The sequence below is a fragment of the Dipodomys ordii genome, unplaced genomic scaffold (assembly GCF_000151885.1).
Source record: "Dipodomys ordii isolate 6190 unplaced genomic scaffold, Dord_2.0 Scaffold30, whole genome shotgun sequence".
Classification (NCBI taxonomy): Eukaryota; Metazoa; Chordata; class Mammalia; order Rodentia; family Heteromyidae; genus Dipodomys; species Dipodomys ordii.
In genome coordinates this window covers 8,456,911-8,478,715 of record NW_012267246.1, presented here as the reverse complement: position 1 = coordinate 8,478,715, position 21,805 = coordinate 8,456,911, and the positions used below count along the sequence as shown (strand labels likewise).

General features: G+C 42.4%; 1 protein-coding gene across 1 annotated transcript in view; it reads left to right on the top strand.

The window, feature by feature from the left end:
• The window catches only part of Golim4 (golgi integral membrane protein 4), a 73,387-nt gene that overhangs the window by 27,842 nt on the left and 23,740 nt on the right, over positions 1-21,805 (top strand). The window contains exons 2-7 of the mRNA XM_013016253.1: positions 9,990-10,064; positions 11,314-11,363; positions 13,210-13,263; positions 14,411-14,561; positions 18,153-18,235; positions 18,701-18,784. Of these exons, the coding sequence (XP_012871707.1) occupies positions 9,990-10,064; positions 11,314-11,363; positions 13,210-13,263; positions 14,411-14,561; positions 18,153-18,235; positions 18,701-18,784 (497 nt within the window). The remainder of the gene's footprint in view (positions 1-9,989; positions 10,065-11,313; positions 11,364-13,209; positions 13,264-14,410; positions 14,562-18,152; positions 18,236-18,700; positions 18,785-21,805) is intronic.

Below are 21,805 nucleotides of genomic sequence, written 5' to 3'. Positions count from 1 at the left end.
ATCTGCTCAGGAGGCTAAGATCTGAGGGATCATGGTTCAAAGCCAACCCAGGCAGAAAAGTCTATGAGATTTTTTTTTTTTTTTTGGTCGTGGGGCTTGAACTCTGGACCTGGTACTGTCCCTCAGCTCTTCAGCTCAAGGCTAGCACTTTACTACATGAGCCACAGCGCCAAATCCAGCCTTTTCTGTTTATGTGGTACTGAGGAATCGAACCCAGGGCCTTGTGTATGCAAGGCAAGCACTCTACCACTGAGCCACCTTCTCAGCCCTGTCTGAGATTTTTTAACTCCAAGTAACTGAAAATGGAGCTGTGGCTCAAGGGGTATAGATCTAGCCTTGAGCACAGAAGCTCAGGAACAGATGTAGGCCCCGAGTTCAAGCTCCAGGACTATCACCAAAAATAATTGATGATGATGATAATGATGAAGCTAGATGAAAGTGGCAATCATCTTTAGTTTTACCAGATCATTTTAGATTTTAGAAACATATCCAACAATAATCCCCCAAATGAGAGACCAAGGGCACATTGTCTCTCAATTACAATACGATTCATATGAGAACACATCCTAGGGCTATATACGTAGACGCACAATCAAACTGACAAAAATAGGGCATCAGCTGTGGTAGATTTCCCTGGTGTAACTGCCTTGAACAATTAACAGATAATTGAACAAAGCGAATTACTATGAAGCTGAAATATGTCTTGTCTGCTGGGGTGGACAAATAGTACTCAATATGCATGTATGAAATGGAACCAGGTAACGAGGAGATAGGAGGGGTTGGGAGAGGTGGGAAGAAGAGCAGAAGGGGAGGATGCAGATGCAGTACACTCGTGAGCTGATGTGTTACATTAAAGGCTTTTTGTACCACTATTGAAAGATTATTTAATTTTTTGTGCCAGTCCAGAGAGTTGAACTCAGGGGTCTGGGTGATGTCCCTGAGCTTTTATTCTCAAGGCTACTACTCTGCCACGTGAGGTACAACTCCATTTCTGGCTTTTTGGTGGTTAATGGGAGATAAAGAATCTCAAAGGCTTTCCTGTCCCAACTGTCTTTGAACCATGATCCTCAGATCTCAGCCTTCTGAATCGATAGGATTCCAGGTGTGAGCCACCAGTGTGCTCTGCTTACAGATAACCTAAAAATAAATTTATAGTTAAAAAATTCCCCAAAGGCCTTTATCTCAAGTGAAGAAAACTGTACTCTTGAAAATGGTCAGAGGACAAAAAAAAATGACTTAAATTGACACAGACACCAGTGTCAGCCAAACATCTGAAGGGAGTGAAATTTGAGAGTTGTAGATGCAGGAAAATACCAACTACTCCAAATGTGTTGTCCTGGAGTTCACTGTTAACTTACTTGCATGGCTATCTATCACAAGGGCAATAGTTTTTTTTATATAAATGGATTGCTGATTCCTAACATTTATACTTTAATCACATTACACACTCCCAGAAGTACCCGAGGATACACCTCAGTGAATGTTTAAGCAAATAGCAGCGACAACATTCAGACTATGAAGAAAAAATTGCCACCACCCAAAAGTGTTTCAGCTGGCTGCCTTCCAAGCCTTGTCTGACCTCCTGTCCTGGGCCCACGGCGTAAGCAGTCTCCCATCCTCTGTAACCATAGATGAGGTTTGCTTGGGGTTTGAACTTTCCATAAATAGAATCACTCGATAAATATACCACTTTTCTGTCTGGCTTCTTTCTTGCCCAATCCATTTACGAAATGCATCCGTACTGTTATATTGTGTTGGTTCAAGTTGCTATGTGTTATTTTAGTTTTTGAACAGCCTCAGTGAGTCTGTTTTGCCATAATAGATACTGTGGTGGTCCCAGTGTGAGACTATAATAAATAAAATGCTGCTTTTACATCTTTCCCTTGGCGACTTTTGGTGAATAGATGGGTGTTCTATTGAGTACATGCATATGCGTGGCATATTTTTTTCTAGTAACCTGGGGGTTTGAACTTGCTGCCTAGTGCTTGCCTAGCTGACGTTCTGCCACCAAAGCCACACCTCCAGCCTGGCCTTTTTGCTGGTTATTTTAGAGATAGACAGTCCCACAGACTTTTCTTCCAGGGCTGTCCTCCAATTACAGTCCTTTGGATCTCAGCTTCCTGGGTAGCTAGGATTCCTGGCATAGGAGAAATATATTTAAGTCAGATCGGATAGACACTGCCAACAGTTTTCTGAATGGCGATAGAAATGTATACATCCATGAACAAGGAGCAGAAGATGGAGGTGCAGGGGAGATTCCGCGAGATGCTGCATTGGCAGTGTATGAGGTGGGTTCAGGAACTCACAAGAAGCTGGAGGGCTGGAGCCAGATAAACAGGAAAATAAGGCCTTGCGAATGCTTAGGGTGCTGTTCTTCATGTGACAGGAAGGTATTGGGAGTATCACCCTGAGACGTGGACTTGAACATGTAGAAAAGTGTGAATAATTTTATCCAGTTGACGTTGTAGAGCAGACTGAAAGGGCTGTATTGTTTAGACATGAATCAGTCAGCTTCCTGTCACTGTAACAAAATAACCTGCGATGATTGACTTCTAAAGGAAAAAGGGTTATGTTGGTTGATGCTCTGCCAGGTTGTAGTCTGTGTAATTGTTTGGCCCTATGTGTTTGGCATGTGGCAGGGGGCATGTAATAGACTAAAGTCACTTGCATCCTAAGCTAGAGAGGAAAGAGAGCAGTGGATCCGAGCTCTCAGTTCCCTTCCAGACCATGTCCCCAGCGATGCCAGGACCCCTCAATGGCTTCGTCCCCTAAAGATTGCACAGTCTCTTAGTTAGTGCCACCCTGGGAACCAAGGCTCTGACATATATGAACAGTGTGGCCCGACGGCCCTCTGACCAAGGTCAGAGTCAGATTCTGTAGATGGATGAAGAGCTCAGAGGGGACACCAAAGGCTGCCTGAAGGGTCCCCCTCTTCCTCCACTTCTAGGCCAGACTCAGGACCCAGCGTGTGTCTCAAAAGGGTAATAGCTCTTCATTCTTTGACTCACACTTGTCTTGCATGGGTTTTTGAAGGAGATCTCTATTCTAGGACTTCTTAAGAAATAAATGATGAAAGCAGGAAGAAACTGGGGAAATGCACCTCTGCTCTTGTCTTCCTGTGGGGTAACAGACTTACTCCTCTACAGAAGAGAATGGCAGATCATTGGCTGGCCTCTACACACTTTCTGGAGAATTCGAACCCACAACCAAAGATCATTCTTGAAGGCTAGAACAAATAGCTAAGGTTTTAGACCTAAAAATGCCAGAAAAGAAAAATCTCTAAATTGTTATGGTCCAGAGAGTATATTGATTTCAACTTATTTGCCTTTGTCTTGGTTATCTATGCTGCTGTCCACGCTATTCAACTATCATGATTAAAAATATAAATGGGATGATTTTAAATTTGACTACATAAAGCAAATCCTAATCCTTTCACCACTTGTCTGACTTTTGTGCTAACTCTTCAACTTGGATGTGGGTTTGTTTTGTTGAGATAAAGCATGGTGTTGCAATCACATCCGAAGCATTTCCTGATGCTGTTGGTTCAGGTAAACACTGCCCTTCTTGCTTATAGCGTTAAGACATCTATTAAATGGCAAGGGTGACATTATCCAAAAAGAAATGTACGTTTTACCTGACTTTTGTAACTGTAACCTCTCTGTATACCCCGTTTATAATAACAATAAAAAATGGAAAAGATATGAATTCATCCCACCAACCTAAAAAATAAAGTAACTTTAAAAAAGTAAATGTTTGGGGGGGTGGATGGGAAGGGATGGTAGGGGAAACAAAGGAGGAGGCAACAATGCTTGATAAGAAATGCACTCATTACCTTGCTCATGCAATTGTAACCCCTCTGTATGGTATTTTCACAATAAAAATAAATAAAAATAAATACTAGAATGAAAAATCCAAAAAAAAGTAAATGTTTAAATTAAACCCTTAAAGAGTTTTCCTCTGAGTTCTAGAATATTACCTTCTAATTCACAATCGGAGCAGATTGCTCAGAACTGGCACAGATGTGTATTTTACCAGAGTGAACATATTTCATTTATTTCTTTTGTGACTTTTAGACAGAAGTCAGAGTTAGAATGGAAAGTTGTTGTAGGAAACTGAAATTAAAAAATTAAACTGAAGTGTATTTTTTTTTAAAAAGAGGAAATAAAACTTCTTTCCATTCTTTACTGTAAGGGAAATATTCTGCTGGACAAGCGGGCAGTGTTATGAGTGTTATGGATTTTCATCATGAATTTTTATATTTCATATCCTGTTCTTGAAGTCTTTCCAGCCTCTCTGCATTGAAGAATGTGAATGGAGAGTTTGAACCATTATTTTATTTATGTTGTCCTTAGACTTGTTGGGTGCTGTAATAATACTTACTGTATACCATTTTGCAGGAGAGATTCTAACATCTTTACTTCATCTTGACTGATGCCCTTGACTGCAAAGTATAAATAGAAAAATCGAAATAAGTGACAAGGATTGATTAGCAATCCTTCTAGCAACAGTAAGCCCATCTAGATAAATCACAAATGCCAAAGCCCACAAAATGCATGGCGAACGAATTAGTTTTAAGGAGGGAGAACTTAATAGTGAAATTTGATGGAACTATAAGGCTACCAGGATTCTGTTTGATCTATTTTACCACTCTTCACCCTTAGTGGAACAAAAAAAAGTTTATCATTTTTCGTGGTCTGTAAGATGGTTATTTGCTTTCTTTGCGGCTGTGTGTGTGTGTGTGTGTGTGTGTAAGTGTGTGTGTGTGTGTGTACGTGTACATGCACTGGTTCTGGAACTTGAACTCAGGGCCTGGGCACTGTCCCTGAACTTTTGTGCTCAAGGCTAGCAGTCTACCACTTGAGCCAATGTTCTTCTGACTTTTTGGTGTTTAGAGTCTCACAGACTTTCTTGCTCAGGCTGATTTCAAACCCTCTTATAATTACAGGCATGAGCCACCAGCATCCAATTGCTTTCTTTGTTAAGAGATATTCTTAAGCAGAAAGAATGTGTACATATTGTGTGTATACATACATATATGCACATATATATTTTTATGTAAGTATACATGTATAACAATATGCATATTATTATCATTGCTAGTACTTTTTGTATTGTTAGATTCTTAATTATAGAGTTGGAAGGATTTATGAGAGATCTCCTGATTCCTTCTCTCGCACTTTTAAGCCATCACTGACAGTAGAAAATGTGTCTTAGCACTTCACCATGCTTACTCTGTGCTATGCTGCACATGTGCTGCACTCTGTATAACAATCGCCTTCCATGTACAATGGAGTTATGTCTAGATAAACCCATAGTATGTTGAAAATACCTTAAGTTGAGAATGCCTTTCATATACCCAACCTCTAAATATAGAAAGGTAGTGACATAATTCAGTGTCTAGTTCTGAACCCTTGGGTCCTGGGACTGACCAAGACAGCAGCTGGCCCTGCTGGCCCTGTATCACAAGAGACTGTCATAGATCACACACATCACCAGCACTAGGTGAAATTCAAGCATCCTGGCACTGTTTCTAATGCAAGCATATTGCTTTTGTACCATTGTAGAGTCGACAAATGAGAAGTCAGGGATGAACTGTGTGTTGACTCGTACCACATAAGGAAACTGAGGAACAAAGTAGCTCAGCAACTTGCTGTACTGGAAATGGATGTTCCAACCTAGGTACCAAGTCTGTGCTTTCAGCTTTTATATTATTTTATTTACCTTGACCTTGCCTATTGTTTTGTTTTCTTTTGTTTTGGTTGGTTGTAGGGCTTGAACTCTGGGCCGGGGTGCTATCCCTGAGTTCTTTTGCTCCAGGCTAGTATTCTACCACTTGAGCCACAACACCACCTCCAGTTTTCTGGTGGTTCCTTGGAGATGAAGAGTCTCAAGGTCTTTCCTGTCCAGGCTGGCATTGAGCCACGATCCTCAGATCTCAGCCTTCTGAGTAATTAGGATTACAGGCGTGAGCCTGGCACTTTCTCTGTTTTAATTTCCAGTGTTGATGTTCACACCCTCTCCCTAATGTGGATTCCTCAGTTTAGAGTTTACTATGGTTCTCTTATTGGTTTGTTTTCCTGAGCCTGATGAAGAACTTCATCAGAAGTACTTTACCCCCTCCCCCCATGCCCACCCCTCCCACCCTCCTCCCTCCATATGGCTCCCTGCTTTCACCTCCCCGCATGCTTAGCACTGCAAGCTGTTTCTGAATTCTTTCATTATATCACCCCAGGAGTAGAATTGTAACAGTGGCTCAGGCAGTTCTGAGTAAGAGAGAAATAATAATAGTTACCTCTTGATTTATGAATATGTCCTTTATGCCTGTTTATGACTTCTTTAAAATACTGTATTTGCACAAAAAAAGACAAGAAAATACCCTTATCTGGCTGTATAGCTTCTAATAAGTGATGCTATTCTGTGCATTTCTGTGTGTCACAGGTTACCCAGGATCTTTGAATACTGACTGTACTGTGCTAATATTCTTGCAGATGTGTGGACGTTGCATAGGCTTTATTTAGGTTATTTGTGAAAGTTTTATCTTAAGATCTTCTGGTGCTCCAGACACTGCTGTTCATCTGTTGAATGTGCAAACTCCCACTGCGGGTAAAATTTTCAGACAATTGTCTGATTCAAACCAACTATAGGCACTTCTTTTTTTTTTTTTCTTTTGCCGGTGCTAGGCCTTGAACTCAGGGCCTGGACACTCTCTCTGAGTTTTTTGTGCTCAAGGCTAGTGCTCTACCACTTGAGCCACAGCTTCACTTCTGGCTTTTTCTGAGTAAGTTATTGGAGATAGGAGTCTCACGACATTTCCTACCTGGGCTGGCTTTAAACTATGATCCTGACCTTAGCCTTCTCAGTAGCTAGGATTACAGGCAGAGCCACCAGCACCCAGCTGACACATTGTCTTCTTGACCAATCCAGGGGCAGAGAATGGAATGGAAACCCTCACCCCTTCCCACGCCATGCCATAAGCCTCATACTTCCCCAAGAAGAAATCTTCCAGTGCTCGATCTGCTTCCTCGGCAAAAGCGATCTCTGGCTGGCGCAAGCTCCTCCTTACCTCTAGCCGTTGTGTCTGCAACAGTGTGGTTACAGTGGCTGCTGCTGGATTTCATTAGTAAAAGAATCTCATAGGATTCTAGCCTGCAGATTCAGTTGTCCTATTTATCCAATACTTTCCCTTATAATGTTTAATACTTAGAGGTGAGGGGTAGTAAACAACCCTTCATGTATCCCTTGTGGACTATGCTGCTAGTCTGTCATTCTGTCATCATCATCATCATCATCATTATCTTCACCTTCACCATCCTCTTCACCTGCAGAGTTGATCCCCTGGGCTTGCCTCCCCGTCCCCCCCCCCCCCCCGTCCTGTTCTGACCTCCATTCAGGATCCCCAGAGGGAAAGGGCCTAGTATTTCCAGTGCAGTCTTGTGTCAGCCAGGGCACGACCACTGTGTTTGTCTGTTCCTCACTTGTAAAGCCACTGGCCTGCTTGTTGAAGTCCACTCTGCAGAATGTCCCTTTAGTCCACTAGGAGTCCTCTTCCACTGCTGTGCTTATACTTCTGAAGCTCTCTGCCCAGTTCATAAGGGGTGGATGGGGGTGGGGGGGAGGGTTCTTCCCAGCGCAGGACAGAACTCTAACTGATCTCTGTGTGTGCCGTTCTCAGTGCAAATGCATTTCGGGGTGTAGCCGTGTGAATTCTACAGTGCTGATTATTTTCTGGTCATTCAGGATGAGGGCTAGGAATACAAACTCCAAAAGTGCTCGCAGGCTTTCAGAAACTCACCAAGGGGCTTAGTTTCCATCCACATCAATGGCTGAAAAAATCTAATTTACCAACAAGGGACTTATTACTGAGCTTTTTCAGCACACAACTACTTTTTGTCCGGTTTCACACCTCTCTCCAGGTGGAGTAATAATCCATACATGTGAACTTGTAGTAAATTCCCTTAGAATAATAGGATCGTCTTATAAACAGTGCGAGTTCCTTGGTAGTGGGGTGGGGTAATGGCCCTGCCTGGCTGAGGATGAGGGGAAGGAGTTGGCTGGTGTGGGCATGCCACAAGGGGTGTACCCCAGGGACTGTGGGTAGAGATGTGAGCAGGAGTGTACAGACAGAGGTGATGGGGAAGCCTGGGTAGATGCAGTGTAGAGCACAGAGGGCCCAGGAGAAGACAGTGTGGGAAGGGAAGCAGCAGGAACTGGCAGCCGGCAGCTGTGGCCACTGGGAGAGGACAGAAGGAGAGGCAGAGAATCCCTTCAGCAGCAGGGGTGGGGGGGAGGGGGGAGGGGGACTGCAGGAGGTAAGTTGCTGGGAACAACTTTGGAGTGTGTGTGTGGCAGGGGGACAGGGTGCTGTGTATTATACGCAGCCAGCTAGCGACTGGCGAGGAAGTTGTATGTAGCCATGGGAAGCCTGGGCCTGTGGAAGGAATGGACCGACGTTCTGGGTTTGTCTTAGCTCGCCAGGGAATGAGATCATGGTTGACCTAATGCTGAGCCAACAGATTGAAAGGGAACATCCAACATTTAATTTAGCCCTTTCTCCCTGGCTCTTGCTGCCTGCTCAAGCTAAGCTTCTGTTTGGGGTGAGGGAAATGGGGAGGAGGGGTAGGAAGGAGGGGGGGTGTCTGAGACAAGACTCCACTGCTTGTCTGACTTCTCTGACTTCAAAACTTTCAGTAGCTTAGCCGCATAAATTCAGTGTCAGTTCAGCAGTGACCATGTCCCATCATGTCCAATGTAATAAAACATGGATTCATACACAGGCACAACTTCTCCCTCTTACACCTTTAAAAAAAAAATTTGTGCCAATTGTGGGGCTTGAACTCAGGGCCTGGGCACTGTCCTTGAGCTTTTGTGCACAAAGCTAGTGTTCTACCCTTTGAGCCATAGCTCCTCTTTTGGCTTTATGGTGATTAATTAGAGATAAGAGTCTCACAGACTTTCCTATCAGGGCTGGCTTTGAATCATGATCCTCTAGTCTCAGCCTCCTGAATAGCTAGGAGCTAGGCACAAGCCACCGGCGCCTGGCAACACCTTCTGTTTGCTTCAGATCTGTCCTCGACAAGAGCAGCACAAAGCCTTTTCACATTTGCTCTTCCTCCTCTGTTCACCATGTACCTTCTTCAGAGATGGCAGCTGGACAGGGAGAGGACAGCAGGCAAGAATCAAGAATTGACATCCATGCTTTGGTTCCAAACTTCTGATCATGGTGGTGGTGGACATTTTTATTGCTTCTTTGCAGAGACGCTCCACCCTCCTTCCAGTTTCTTTGCTTCCCCCTTATCTGGACAGAAAAGACACTGCCTCTGTCTTATCGGCATAAGGCTTCCCTACCAGTTGGTCCAGGCAGCCTTAATGGAGATGCACACCATCTTAAGTAGTGGAAATACTTTTCTAGCGCCGTAAGTTAGGTGAGAACCGGAAGTCGAACTGCGGGAGGAAGGATCTGGTTAGCAGATGGTGGTGGGAGACTTTGGAGTCGGCATCTGCGTTGCTCAAGAAGAAACTCTAGCTGTCAGAGAGACACCTGCATTTAAGAGCCAGTAGGAGGAAGTTGCTGGGAAGGAGACATGTGTTTGTCTAGGACTCACTTGGAATTAAGCTTATTAATATGATTATTCTCCCAGAAATGGAAACCTTGAATATATGTACTTTTTCTGTTATGGGGGTTTGAACTCAAGGCCTCATACTTTTTTGCTTGACTTGATGCTTTGTTTTCTTGGATGGTGTTCTACCACTTGAGCCATGCCTGCCAACATGCCTTTTGCTGGTTAATTGGAGATGGAATCTCATGTGTTTACCCCCCCCTCCCCAGGCTGACTTTGAACCATGATCTTAGTTCTAAGTAGCCAGGATTACAGGCACGAGCCACCAGCAGGCTATTGTATAAGAGCCCTAAACTCCCTTCTTCCTATTTTGAAAATGGGTATTAATTGTACTTTAGAGTTTTTAATTCTTTGACTCTTTTTTCCCCCCAGTTGTATATGAACACAGATCAAGATTAGAAAAGTCCTTGCAAAAGGAAAGACTTGAGCATAAGAAAGCAAAGGAAGGTGAGTAAAATAATGTCACGTGTTCTGTGGTTTTCTCGTACACTTTTTTGAAATATTATGACTCATTTATAACATTTTTTTGGTAAGATATTTCTCTAATCTACCTGAAGCTGATATTACAGGTAAACAGAGAACAAGATTTCAAGGACTACATTAGGAACTTTGCAGTAATAATTTCTGAATGCAGATTGGCTTTGAAGTCTACTCTGTTTGTGCTGGCTTGATGGAGTTATCCTATACTGGCTGTGCATATTATTTTAGAAATGATTTTTGGCTCTCCATCTGATTATTACATAGGGCCTTCACTGATTCCTGGACTTAGCTGCACAGGTGGAGTGCACAGTTCAATACATTGTTTATAATATGGTGCTTTTTATACCTACACCAGTGCACATTTATAACACGTTAAGGAGTTGGCCACACTCTGTCTTTTGAGTTAGAAACTGTTTGTAATCTCCTGAAAGCTTTCCTTTGTTACAGCTATTCAGCATGGGTATTAGAGTCATACTATTGTTGGGTACTAGACTTTTCCTGTAAAGCATAGGGCCTTTCTCCAGATCATGATTTAAAAATTATCTGCATTCTTATTTCTACTTATTCACATGCTTTGACGTTTCAGCTAGGGCTTCCGTCTGAATCCTTCCATGGAGGAAGGGAAGGGTAAGGCGAGCTGGGAGGAGGGCAGTGCTGTAGAGGATGCTAGTTAGATGGGGCCCAGTTGAAGGTAATCCTTCAAAGGATTTGTGGATTGGATTTCCCTTGTCTCAAATGCAGTGATTTTATAGTGCCATCTAGTGGATAATAAAGTTTTCAGAGCAGTGAAGATGGCTCTGATGGCTTTCTTTCTTTATGAAGGTCCAGAAGGGTTTTAGTGTGCCATCTAGTGGGTTGCCAGCCATAGAGCACATTTGCCTTTAGAAGTACTTCTGTTTTTCTTCTTTAATTCTGCAGAGAGGTAATCCTACAGATATTCTAAGTCCACTTTTAATCAGTGGGTGCTAACATGAATTTTGTTGAGAGAGTATTTAAAGCTATAAGGTAGGAAGATTGTATCATGTGTTTGCCCCCCAGTGCTTTGTAAACAGGGAGATAAAGCATTGACATAAAGTAGATTAGCCACCAAATGGATGGATTTAAACCTAAAACAGTGTTGCAAGTCTGAATTAAGCTAACCCATGTTCTTCTAGGTATTTAAACATTCCAAGACGTGTTAATTTGCATTCTGTTTTCTTAATTTTGTCTCTCCTAGATTTTCTAGTATATAAGTTAGAAGCACAAGAAACACTGAATAAAGGAAGGGTAAGTGTTTATGTTGTTGTCATTATCTTTTCTCCTCTTAATTTGTTTTCATCAAATTTGAAGAGAAACAAAAATACTTGCAACTTCTTTTACTCTGTTGGTCTGTAGGGCTGTAGGTAGTAGAATGTATGGTGGCATGTATGGTCCATTGCTAATAAACATTCTATGAGGAGGATGCCCCCAGAATAACTTTTGTTCTTTCAAAACCTAACTTTATTGATGACAGCATTACATTGGGAATAGCTGCAGTGATTAACAGTAAAGTGAAAAGTGTTTTTATTCATATGTTTGTCTGTCGTCTCCCCTTTCTGTAGCATCTAATACTATGTTTGTCTCTTCAGTGGTTATAGCTAACACAAACCTTAGGCATTTACAGACACTTGGAGTGAGTTAAGGAAGAAAGGAATGATGTTGATAGAGACAAACATTTTTAAAGAAAGAAACATTGTGAAGGAAAGAAAGGAAGGAAGGAAGGAAGAAAGGAAGGAAGGGAGGGAGGGAGGGAGGGAGGAAAGAAGGAAGGAAGGAAAAGAAGGAAGGAAAGAAGGAAGGAAGGAAGAAAATACACAAGCATTAGCTGAATGAAACTTTAATGGTTGAGGACATTAAAGCTAAGCAATGTCAATTATCTGAGTTACTAGGGGGTCTTCCTTGCTTTCAAAACCCCAACTAAAACTGTATGTACTATATTATATACCTATTTTAATGTAATTTCTTTATAAAGTAAAGTATAAATGAATAAAATAAATTGATAAACCAAAAAAAAAACCCATAGTTTATTGTGGAAGTTGTAAAAGAAAAAACAAGGCCAGGCGCCACTGGCTCGTGCCTGTAATCCTAGCTACTCAGGAGGCTGATATTGGAGGATCATGGTTCAAAGCCAGACCAGGCAGGAAAGTCCGTGAGACTCTGATCTCCAATAAACCACTCCAAACAGAGGTGGTGCTGTGGCTCAAGTGGTAGAGCACTAGCCTTGAGCTGAAGAGCTGAGGAACAGTGCCCAGGCCCAGATTTCAAGCCCCACAACCAACAAACAAAGAAAAAAAAAAGAAAACGAATAGAAAGAAAGAAGGAAAGAAAAACAAAACAAAAAACAAAGCCAGACCCATGAGCTTATACTTATGTTATTGATGAAAAAAGCAGCAGAGTTGTCTGGGTAAAGATAAGAGAGCAAAGTAAGGGAGCAGGACCATTGCACGTCTCTTCTATGCGCTCATGGGCCCAGGACTGGGGCCCAGCTGTGGCTCAGGTGCTGCGCAGGCTCTCCAAGGAGCTCAGCCAGTGGCACAGACTGATACTTACTGAAGCCCTTTTTCATGGCAAATCCGTTATCCTTTCTAAATGCAATCTGCAAAGCAGTCTCATTGGGCTAACATCATGTCTGTCGGGTGTCTTACCCATTAGGGTTGAAGGAGAGAGGGTGCCTTGTCTCTTCCCTCCCTTAAGTCATGCTGTGCTTGTGAGGTCCGGTCATAACAGACGTCCTTCTATCCCTCATCTTGAGTACATGGCTATGTCTCAGATGTTGCTCGTTGGGTCTGCACCTCCGTTAGGAGAAGCAGAACAAAATTATTTGTAAGAGCCATGTCATTTTATCATTTGAGGATACCATGTCCTGTGTTTTTATTGCTAAAACTTAGCCAAGATGTGAGAATTGGAAAGCTTCATTTCTTCAGGTAACTTAAAGAGATGGCCATGGTGTCATCCAGTTTCAAGCATAGAATTCATTATAGCTTACACAGTGTGAGAAATGAAAATCTTCTATTAACTACTTGAATCTGTAAAGGAACCAGTAAAGGAACCAGATGAGTTATCTTTTGTTGACTGCTTTTTTTTTAATTTACAGCAAGATTCCAATAGCAGATACAGTGCACTGAATGTCCAACATCAGATGTTGAAAGTAAGTAATTTAAAATTATTCTCTGTGAGTAAAAGAAAGGATTAGGTGATACGAGAACTGAACAATGCCCTTTAAAATAATTAAATTATGCTTTTAGAAGGTTAATTTATGTCATGATAGACAAATTAAAGTCATTAAAAATAATACATAGTTATGGTTGTAAACATATTAACTACCTGTTTACTGCAGACATATTTAATATATGATTTTTTGTTTGCTTAATTTCTGGCAGTGGTTTTCTGCAGGCGTTTTCTGTTTTGCTTCAACAGACTGAAGACTGTAAAACTCTTAAAGTGTCTCCTTTATGTTTTTCGTATTTAGTGAGTGTACATTTAACCACCGTAGGATTATTTAAAGAGTTTAGTTCCTTGGTCCTTTGGCAAAACTTAAAGATAGTGTTTCAGGAAGACAGGTGAAAGAAGAAAGAGAGGAAGGAAGACAGAGAGGAATGAGAGGGAGGAAGAGAGGGAACGAGGCAGAGATCCCCTCTGTCAAGCTAGGAAGATGAGTAACTTATCACTTTACACAGCATGAATTTGTAAAATACTCTGTATTGGTTTAAATTCCTTTATACTTTAAAAATCCTCAAGGAGGAAAAATGCATCTGTACCAACCGTGTGCAAACTTTGCTTTGTTACCATTGTCCCCTCCATCCTACAATGAAGTTACATGATACCAGGTGTCATAAGCAAACCTGGAAATGATGTAAAGGATAGGGGAAGATGTGCATAGGTCATACACACTGCTTCCACCGTTCAAGGGCATGGCCATCTTCAGACTTAGGCACTGAGATGTGTCCTGGGAGCCATTCTGTCTGAGAGTCACGAGTGGAAGAGAACTCTTCCATGTCTGTGGTTGGCAATTAGGCCACTCATGTTCCCACCTCTCCCTGGGGCTTTCTCCCGCTTCATCTCATGCTCACTTCTAGTTGTTCCTCCTGAGGTTAAAAAGTAAGGGGAACGTTATTTTGGGTCACACTCCCAACTGTTCCTATAAATGGACAAGCACGCATGGCCCCTCAGAAAAACGAAGCCCATTGCTTCATTGCTCCCTCCCTTCCAGCAAGAGAAAGGCCACCCTACACAGCACCAACGAGGTAGGATTCAGAGAGCCCAGAGCAGGCCCTGCTCAAGCTTTCCTCTTGCAGAGTCAGCACGAGGAGCTGAAGAAGCAGCATAGTGACCTGGAGGAGGAACACCGGAGGCAAGGGGAGGACTTCAGCAGGACTTTCAATGACCACAAACAGAAATACCTGCAGCTACAGCAAGAAAAGGAACAAGAGCTTTCTAAGTTCAAAGGTATCTGGAAATCACATTAGCCCATTTCCATGTAAATACGTGACCCCATGGATGCTTCTGTAAAACCGTACCCTTTTTGTTTTCCTGTGTTCCTCTCAAGATTGGTTTGCGTTTGGTCTGTGATCCTCTCAGGACCTGCTTGCTTCTTGGTCCTACTTCATATTTATCTGTTTAGTTTGCTGAGGAGAGCAGAGCAGAGGACATACTTCATCTGATTCTATCTCAATGAAACCTAGTCCAGGCTGGGGAGGACAGCTCAATTGTGAGACACGTAGCTCTTTTTTTTTTCTAGTCCTGGAGCTTGAACTCAGGGCCTGGGCACTGTCCTTGAGCCTGTCTGTGCTCAAGGCTAGTGCTCTACCACTTGAGCCACAGTACCACTTCTGGACTTTTCTGTTTATGTGGTACTGAGGAATTGAACCCAGGGCTTCATGCATGCTAGGCAAGCACTCTACCGCTAAGCCACCTTCCCAGTCCCTACTTAGCATTTCTTAATTCTTCATTTACCAAATGCTCTCAGGATTCTTCTGTTCCTTCCACGATCCCCAAATGGCTTGACACATTTCTAAAATCCCCCTAAGGGGCAGAGGGACTTCCTGTTGATGACTCATAGATACAATGTAAGTTCCAGGCCTCCTATTTATAGACTGCTGTGAATATCGGCTTCTTCAATTACTAGTTAGGTGACCGTGGGGAAGTTGTACTACTGCCACAGATGTCCTTGTCCTTGTCTGTAAAACTGGGACAATCATAAAACATACCCGCTTCATAGGGCTGGTGGGAGGGCCTTGTAATTCAGGTCTAGCTACCAGAATAGTTCCTGGTTGGTTAATATCAACATCAGAACCACACATTTCCTAGTAAAGTAGAACAGAATTCTTCTGCCTCGGGTACATCTGAATTCTGGAAAAAGAAACCAGAGAATCCCACAAGAATCAAAAGCATGTGATGAGTTGGCTGAAGGTGTGAGAATTGGTTTTAAAAGACACATGGTGCATGCAAAAAGCAAAACAAAGCAACACGATGAAGTGCAAATACAGTCTGTGGACCAGTGACTCTGCCTGCTAGTAGTGTGTGAGTAGTGAATGCCGGGCGATGGGCTGGGAAGGGCTGTCTGTACTATTTGTGTGCAATGTTTTATCTATTCATAGTTCAAAACAAGGTTTCATAAGAAGGCATACAGGAGTTAAGCAGTCTGCGGGGGCAGTTCTGTAAAGGGTAATGTTCTCAGTAGAGTTGGAGCAGGTACCAGCTAATGAGCCCATGAGAGATAGGCATGGAGGGTCGTGGACTGGTGCTGATGGGCAGGTGAGAGGTGGCTGGAAGAAACACTAAACACTGGAGGTCCTCCCAAAGGTGATGTAGAGAGAGGACAAGGACCCTGGAGGCCTGGGAAGCATGAACTCATGGCTGTACTATTTAACATTCGAGTGCATTCAGTAAATGAACACACATAAGCCAGGTGCTGCTGGCTCACTCCTGTGGTCCTAGTTACTCAGGAAGCTGAGATCTGAGGATCACATTTCAAAGTCAGCTTGGGCAAGAAAATCTGTGTGACTCTTATCTCCAATTAACTACTAAAATGATAAAGCTGCAGGAGGAACTGTGGCTCAAGTGGGAGAGTGTCAGCCTTGAGTACAAAAGCTCAGGGATAGCATCCAGGCCCCGAGTTGAAGCTGCACAACCAGTAACAACAACAACAACAAAAGAAACCAAAGTTAATTCATTCATTACATAGTAAGTAGATTAATTAATGAGTGAAAACGAAAACTTCCTAGGTGCATACTTTAAGAACATTCTATAATTTGGAAAGTTTGACTTTAGCAATAGCACAAAGGCAGGCTTTCTTATTTCTGTTTACTCATTCTTCAGAGAACGATAGGGATCATGTCTAGTACAGATTTTAAAAACTCCAAATACACAGACAAAATCAGAACCATGGGAAACAGGAGGATATGTATATGTGAGTTCAACTACTGAGATCATTCAGCCTAACAACTTTGTCTGACCACTAGGATACCCAGGACAAAATAGAGAATGCCAGAAAAAAGAGAATGTCAGGGAGTGGGGCGGGGCGGGGGGGAGAGAGACGAGAGGAACACAGAAAGAGAGAGAGAGGGAGACAGAGACAGAGAGAGACAGAGAGAGGGCACCAGCCATGTTTGGGAAACTTTTTCAGAGATAGACTTGAAGCAACCTTGCTTATCATAAGCAGTTTCACATCAACACTTTTGTTTTGATTATGGCTCAAGCTGAGGAGAGTCAATTAAAGCATTTTGTGAATGTTTCAGGCTGGTGATAGCTAGATAACATGCATGGTCCAAGAAGTCGTTGATAGTTCTATGCTATAAAAAAAAAAGGAAATTTAGACCTACTGGAGAGATGAACTGCTAATGTGTCAATACCTTCCTACTACGTGTTAGTACCACGTGGATGATTGTATTTAATTCTCCTAACTACCTGTGAGGTAGGCTTGGTAGTTAGCCTCACTCAGAAATTAGAGGCCTGCTATAGTCAGACAACTAGCCTGAAAAATTCAGCCAAAGCACAGGAGCCTCTGTTACTGAGATTGCAAGCTGAAATTCCTTTAAAAGCATGGCTATTCAGGGATGAGTATGCTGACAGGAGTCTCCAGTGCTGAGCACGCCTTGGTGCGTAGCTTCTTGGCCATAGTGTACAACCGTCATTTAGGAACCATTTGTCCAACACAGTCCAGGTTTATACCTGCTGCCTCAGCTGAATTATTAATAGCACCCTCTCTATTCTCAAAAACATCTCCCATTGGACAATGGGTTATAGAGTCACTCTGCCAACACTCAAATTCCACTGAGTGTTATCAAACAAGAATTGGGATAATGTTGCCAGAGCTTATTATAAGGCTCTGTTTCTTTATTTTTAAATGGTGGTATGTATTCAAATATGGAAAAACACTGTAGATCAACACTGCAGAGGCCATATATATAATATCTCTATACATTATGTACATATATATTATATATCATGTAAATACATCATAATAGATTACATATGTGCACACTATACATAATGTAGTATGTATGTATGTGTGTGTGTATGTACATATAGTCAAGACTCAATGTATTATGTCCAGACACAGGGAATGACAGAAGATAAGAGAGGTAAGATAAGAGAAGATGAGAAGCTGGATGTCAGAGCGTTTTGTTTAGGGTCTGTAAGTGGAGATAAGTTTATTTTTAATTTGCAAAAGCGAATTCTGTGTGAGGCAACCCTTGCCTACCCTAAGGGTTTTTTTGTTTTTTTTTTTTTTAGTAAAAGAAATACTTCATTTTCAACTCCTAAGTAAATAAAACCCCTTGATTTCCTTCTGTCATGTACAATTCATTTAAAGCGCTCGCTCTCTCGAATGTACTCGAACCCAGGTCAGGTGGCCTGGCCAGGTCCGTCTGCACCAGGGCCCAGCATGAGGGCTTTGTGGATGAAAAGTATTATTGTGTCAGAATCCAAAATAAGCTCTGAAATAAGTTGTATGGCACTTCAGATATGAAAAATAATAGAGCCAAAAGCCTGCAGCTGTCAAGCATTGATGTGCGATTGTTTTCTTCTCCGCCACAGAAACCGTGTACAATTTGAGAGAAGAGAATAGGCAACTAAGAAAAGCTCACCAAGACATTCATACGCAGCTTCAGGATGTCAAGGTAAAATGCAGCCAGGGGTTACTCTGTAGAATGCCTGGCAAAGTCATTTCGTGATGGGCCTGCTTTACAAAGGTGGATTGCAACTGTGGGCCTGGCCTGACCCAGTGTGTTCCATCCTCTCTCCCTTCCTCCAGCTGGTCTGAATACATAAAGGTTTGCGTTAATATTGACAACATCATTCTTCTCTATTGGATGGTGGTGTCATAAGATTTCTTTTACGCAACATTTACGAATAATGCTTCGTTCTTACGAGTCGCACTTCATTTTAAATGGTTCTTGGGGGGGTAGCGCTTTTCACGTTTTGGGATGCTACAGAAATTACAGCCTTCTGTGTCCAGTGATTTTTCAGCTTTACCCATGCTGCTCCAACCACACATGAACACATAAACGAGTAGCATGGGAGTGCTCAGACACCGAAGAAGAATCTGTCTCCTCAACATGTAAAATTCTTTTTTCTGTGTGTAGCAACAGCATAAGAATTTACTCTCGGAGCATGAACAACTTGTAGTGACTTTGGAAGACCACAAGAGTGCACTGGCTGCTGCACAGGTCAGAAAGGCAGCAGCCTCTGTGGGGTCTTGGAAGTCGGCTTCCTATTTCCAAATTCCTCTGTGCATGCCACGCATCCGTGACTTACTTAGGACCTGGCTTTCCTAATCCTGAGCACAATGCATGCTTTATGATTTCCCTCAAGATGATAGTAAACCAACCTCTGATTCTCTTCTGCGCTGGTCGCTAGATGCTTATGGCCCTTTCTGCCTTCACTGGTCCTGGCATGCAGTAGCTGTTACTTAGCTAAATGGCAGGAATTATAATCCCATGCGGTCCATCTTTGAGCAGCTATCTGACCTCTGTCCATTCTTCCGAGGGGTTATATAGGGCTTTATGATGCTAGCTACCTAAATAAACCATTGTCAGGATTTCTATTCTCTCTTTCCCTGGTTCTCAGCATTGCAGCCATGTGTACTCCTAATTGGTTTTGTAGTGTGGGTCAAATGACAGAAAAGCAGAAAGGTCAATGGAGAGGGAAAAACAAAGGTCATGATCTCTATTTTTTTTCCTCAAAGCCCTGGTACAAGGTACTACCTCAGGATGTATGTACTGAATGAACAAGTGAACAAATGCAGGTGTGGGAGATCTTATTAAAGCAATTCCATGCTGAGTGTTTTTCTGCTTTCTTGTAGAAGCAAAGAAACCTGAGTGTTGGCTTAGTCCCTAAGTTAAACCAGGTCCTAGCTTTTCTTCTTGATGAAGGGGTTATAAGAAAAGGCACAGGGAAACTAGTGCTCATTGGGAGGTTGTGTAATATTATTTAAAGGTATAATATACTGAGTCCTGCCCATCTCAAAAGCAGTAGTACCTTGTATTTGGGGAACGTTTTTTCATTGGGTTTCTTTCCAACGAACTGTATGTATTGTAATTTTTACATGTGTGTGAGATAAATTCACTGTAGAAGAGAGTACATCACTCTAAGCCTTCTTTATAAGATTTGGTCAAATCTGTATTACTTTCTGTGAGGATGATCTTCATAGTACAAAATACAATGAGCAGATTTGAACAGTGTGCTCTAAAAGAGGTTGTCATTTTGATACTGAGCAATGATCTGAAAAGCCCAGAGTAACCTGACCAAAATAGCTCAAATAGTCAGTACTCAACTGTATAATAACTAATAGCAGTATGGTGGAATTTAGTAGTTAAAAACCTGCTTTTCTATAAACTTTATCTTTGGGTGGGCAGCAAATGCTCCAAATTTCTTCTGCTCTTTTTCAGAAAAAATACTTGCGCCATATCAAAAGATAATCCTTCGTTTGAGCCTTACTCGTAGTCAATTTAAGTTGCTATAATAAAACATCATTTGGGGATGGCTCAAGAAACACAGAAATATAAATCTGGAGGTTGTGGTGGGGTGCTTCATGGTTGATTCTTTGAGGGTCTCTTCCTGATTTCAGACATCTGGCTTCTTTTTACCTTTTCCTATAGTGGAAAAATACAGAGAGAGCTCTGAGGGGCCCTTTATTTAAAAAAAGCGAGGGGGGGGGTACTAATTCTGTTCCTGAGGTCCCCATCTGTATGGCCTAATGATTTCCATGGCCCTCCCTCTGAGACCTTCACACTGGATATTAGGCTCTCAGTATATGTATTGAAGAGATACATTTATTCCATAGCACCATAGGAAAACTTTCCCTAAATCTCAGGGGGAGGGATGGACACTATTTTGTGCATCCATCTACCTCATGTAAGCAATTTTATGAGATTCTGCCTGGACAAATTGATTTTTAAGTACAGTTGAGAATTTTAGTTAAAGTAACCAAGGGGAGATGTATAACCTTGTCCTCTTTTATAACTAAATAACTCCACAACTAACTAAATAAGTGAACTGAGGCCAAGAGAGAAATGAAGATGGATAACCACAACCAAGCTTGAAGATCTTCCTGGCCTCAAAGTCACACTGTTTGGTGTGTTTCTAAGACTTTTCCCCCCAACATCCTGGGTGTGGGGGGCTGGACCCAGCTTTTTTTGTATCATAATTTCTGAAGTGGGGACCCCAAGCGTATGTCCTGATGGGTTTCCATCATCAGCGCATACCTCACACTGAAAACACAGTATGACTTCCTTGAACGGTGTGTGTCTAGAGGAAGAGAGAGAAAAAAGGGGAGAATTGAGTTCTATGCCTGTCCTTTTATATAGAATAAGTATTAGAAGTGTCATTAAGGCCGTAAAGACGTTTAAAAATTGAAAGTGTCATTCTCTGGGTGTCATTTCTCATTTTCCTTTGACCTCAGAGTATTTGGACAGATTTCTGTGACAAGGTCCCATATGATAAGGTTTCTCTGAGATGGTTCAAAGTTTGCAGCCACTACTTGCAGGCATTCCTGTGACACAGAGGTAGCAGGCAGACTTCTTTCCTTCTCTGAATATTAGAAAGGCAAATCAATGCCTCTTCCTTGGCGTAGAAGAGCAGTGAGCAGTGGGGTGAGGGGTGAGGAGGGGCTGTAGTAGCAGGGTAGGCTGGTTCAAGCTCCATGCATCTACTTGGCCCAGCAATTGGAGGGCAGTACCCCTGCATAGGAAGCTTGTGCTATTGTGCTACAATGTTTCTGTGTGCTAGGTGTGGATTTTTGTTAGTGTGTGTTTATGCATGTGATGTTTCTGCTTTTGGATAACACTGGTGACACACATGAGGAATTAGGTAGACACAGAAGATACTGTACACTCTTACAAACAACACATATGGGATGTGCTCAGAAATACCTGTATGAGTGTATTCTAGCCCCATGCCTGCATTGCTGACTTGTTCATTTTAAAAGAAGAAAACACAGCTGAGCACCAGGAGCTTGAGATTTGAGGACCACCTTCTGGGCAGGAAAGTCAATGAGGTTCTTATCTCCAGTTGACCACCAAAAACACTGCAAATGGAGCTGTGGCTCAAATGGTAGGGACCCAGCCATGACAGGAAAAAAAAAAACAAGCAAAAGCTGAGGCTGTGAGTCAAGCCCCAGTATCAGAAGAAGGAAGGGAGGGAGGGAGGAAGGGAGGGAGGGAGGGAGGGAGGATGGAAGGGAAGAAAGA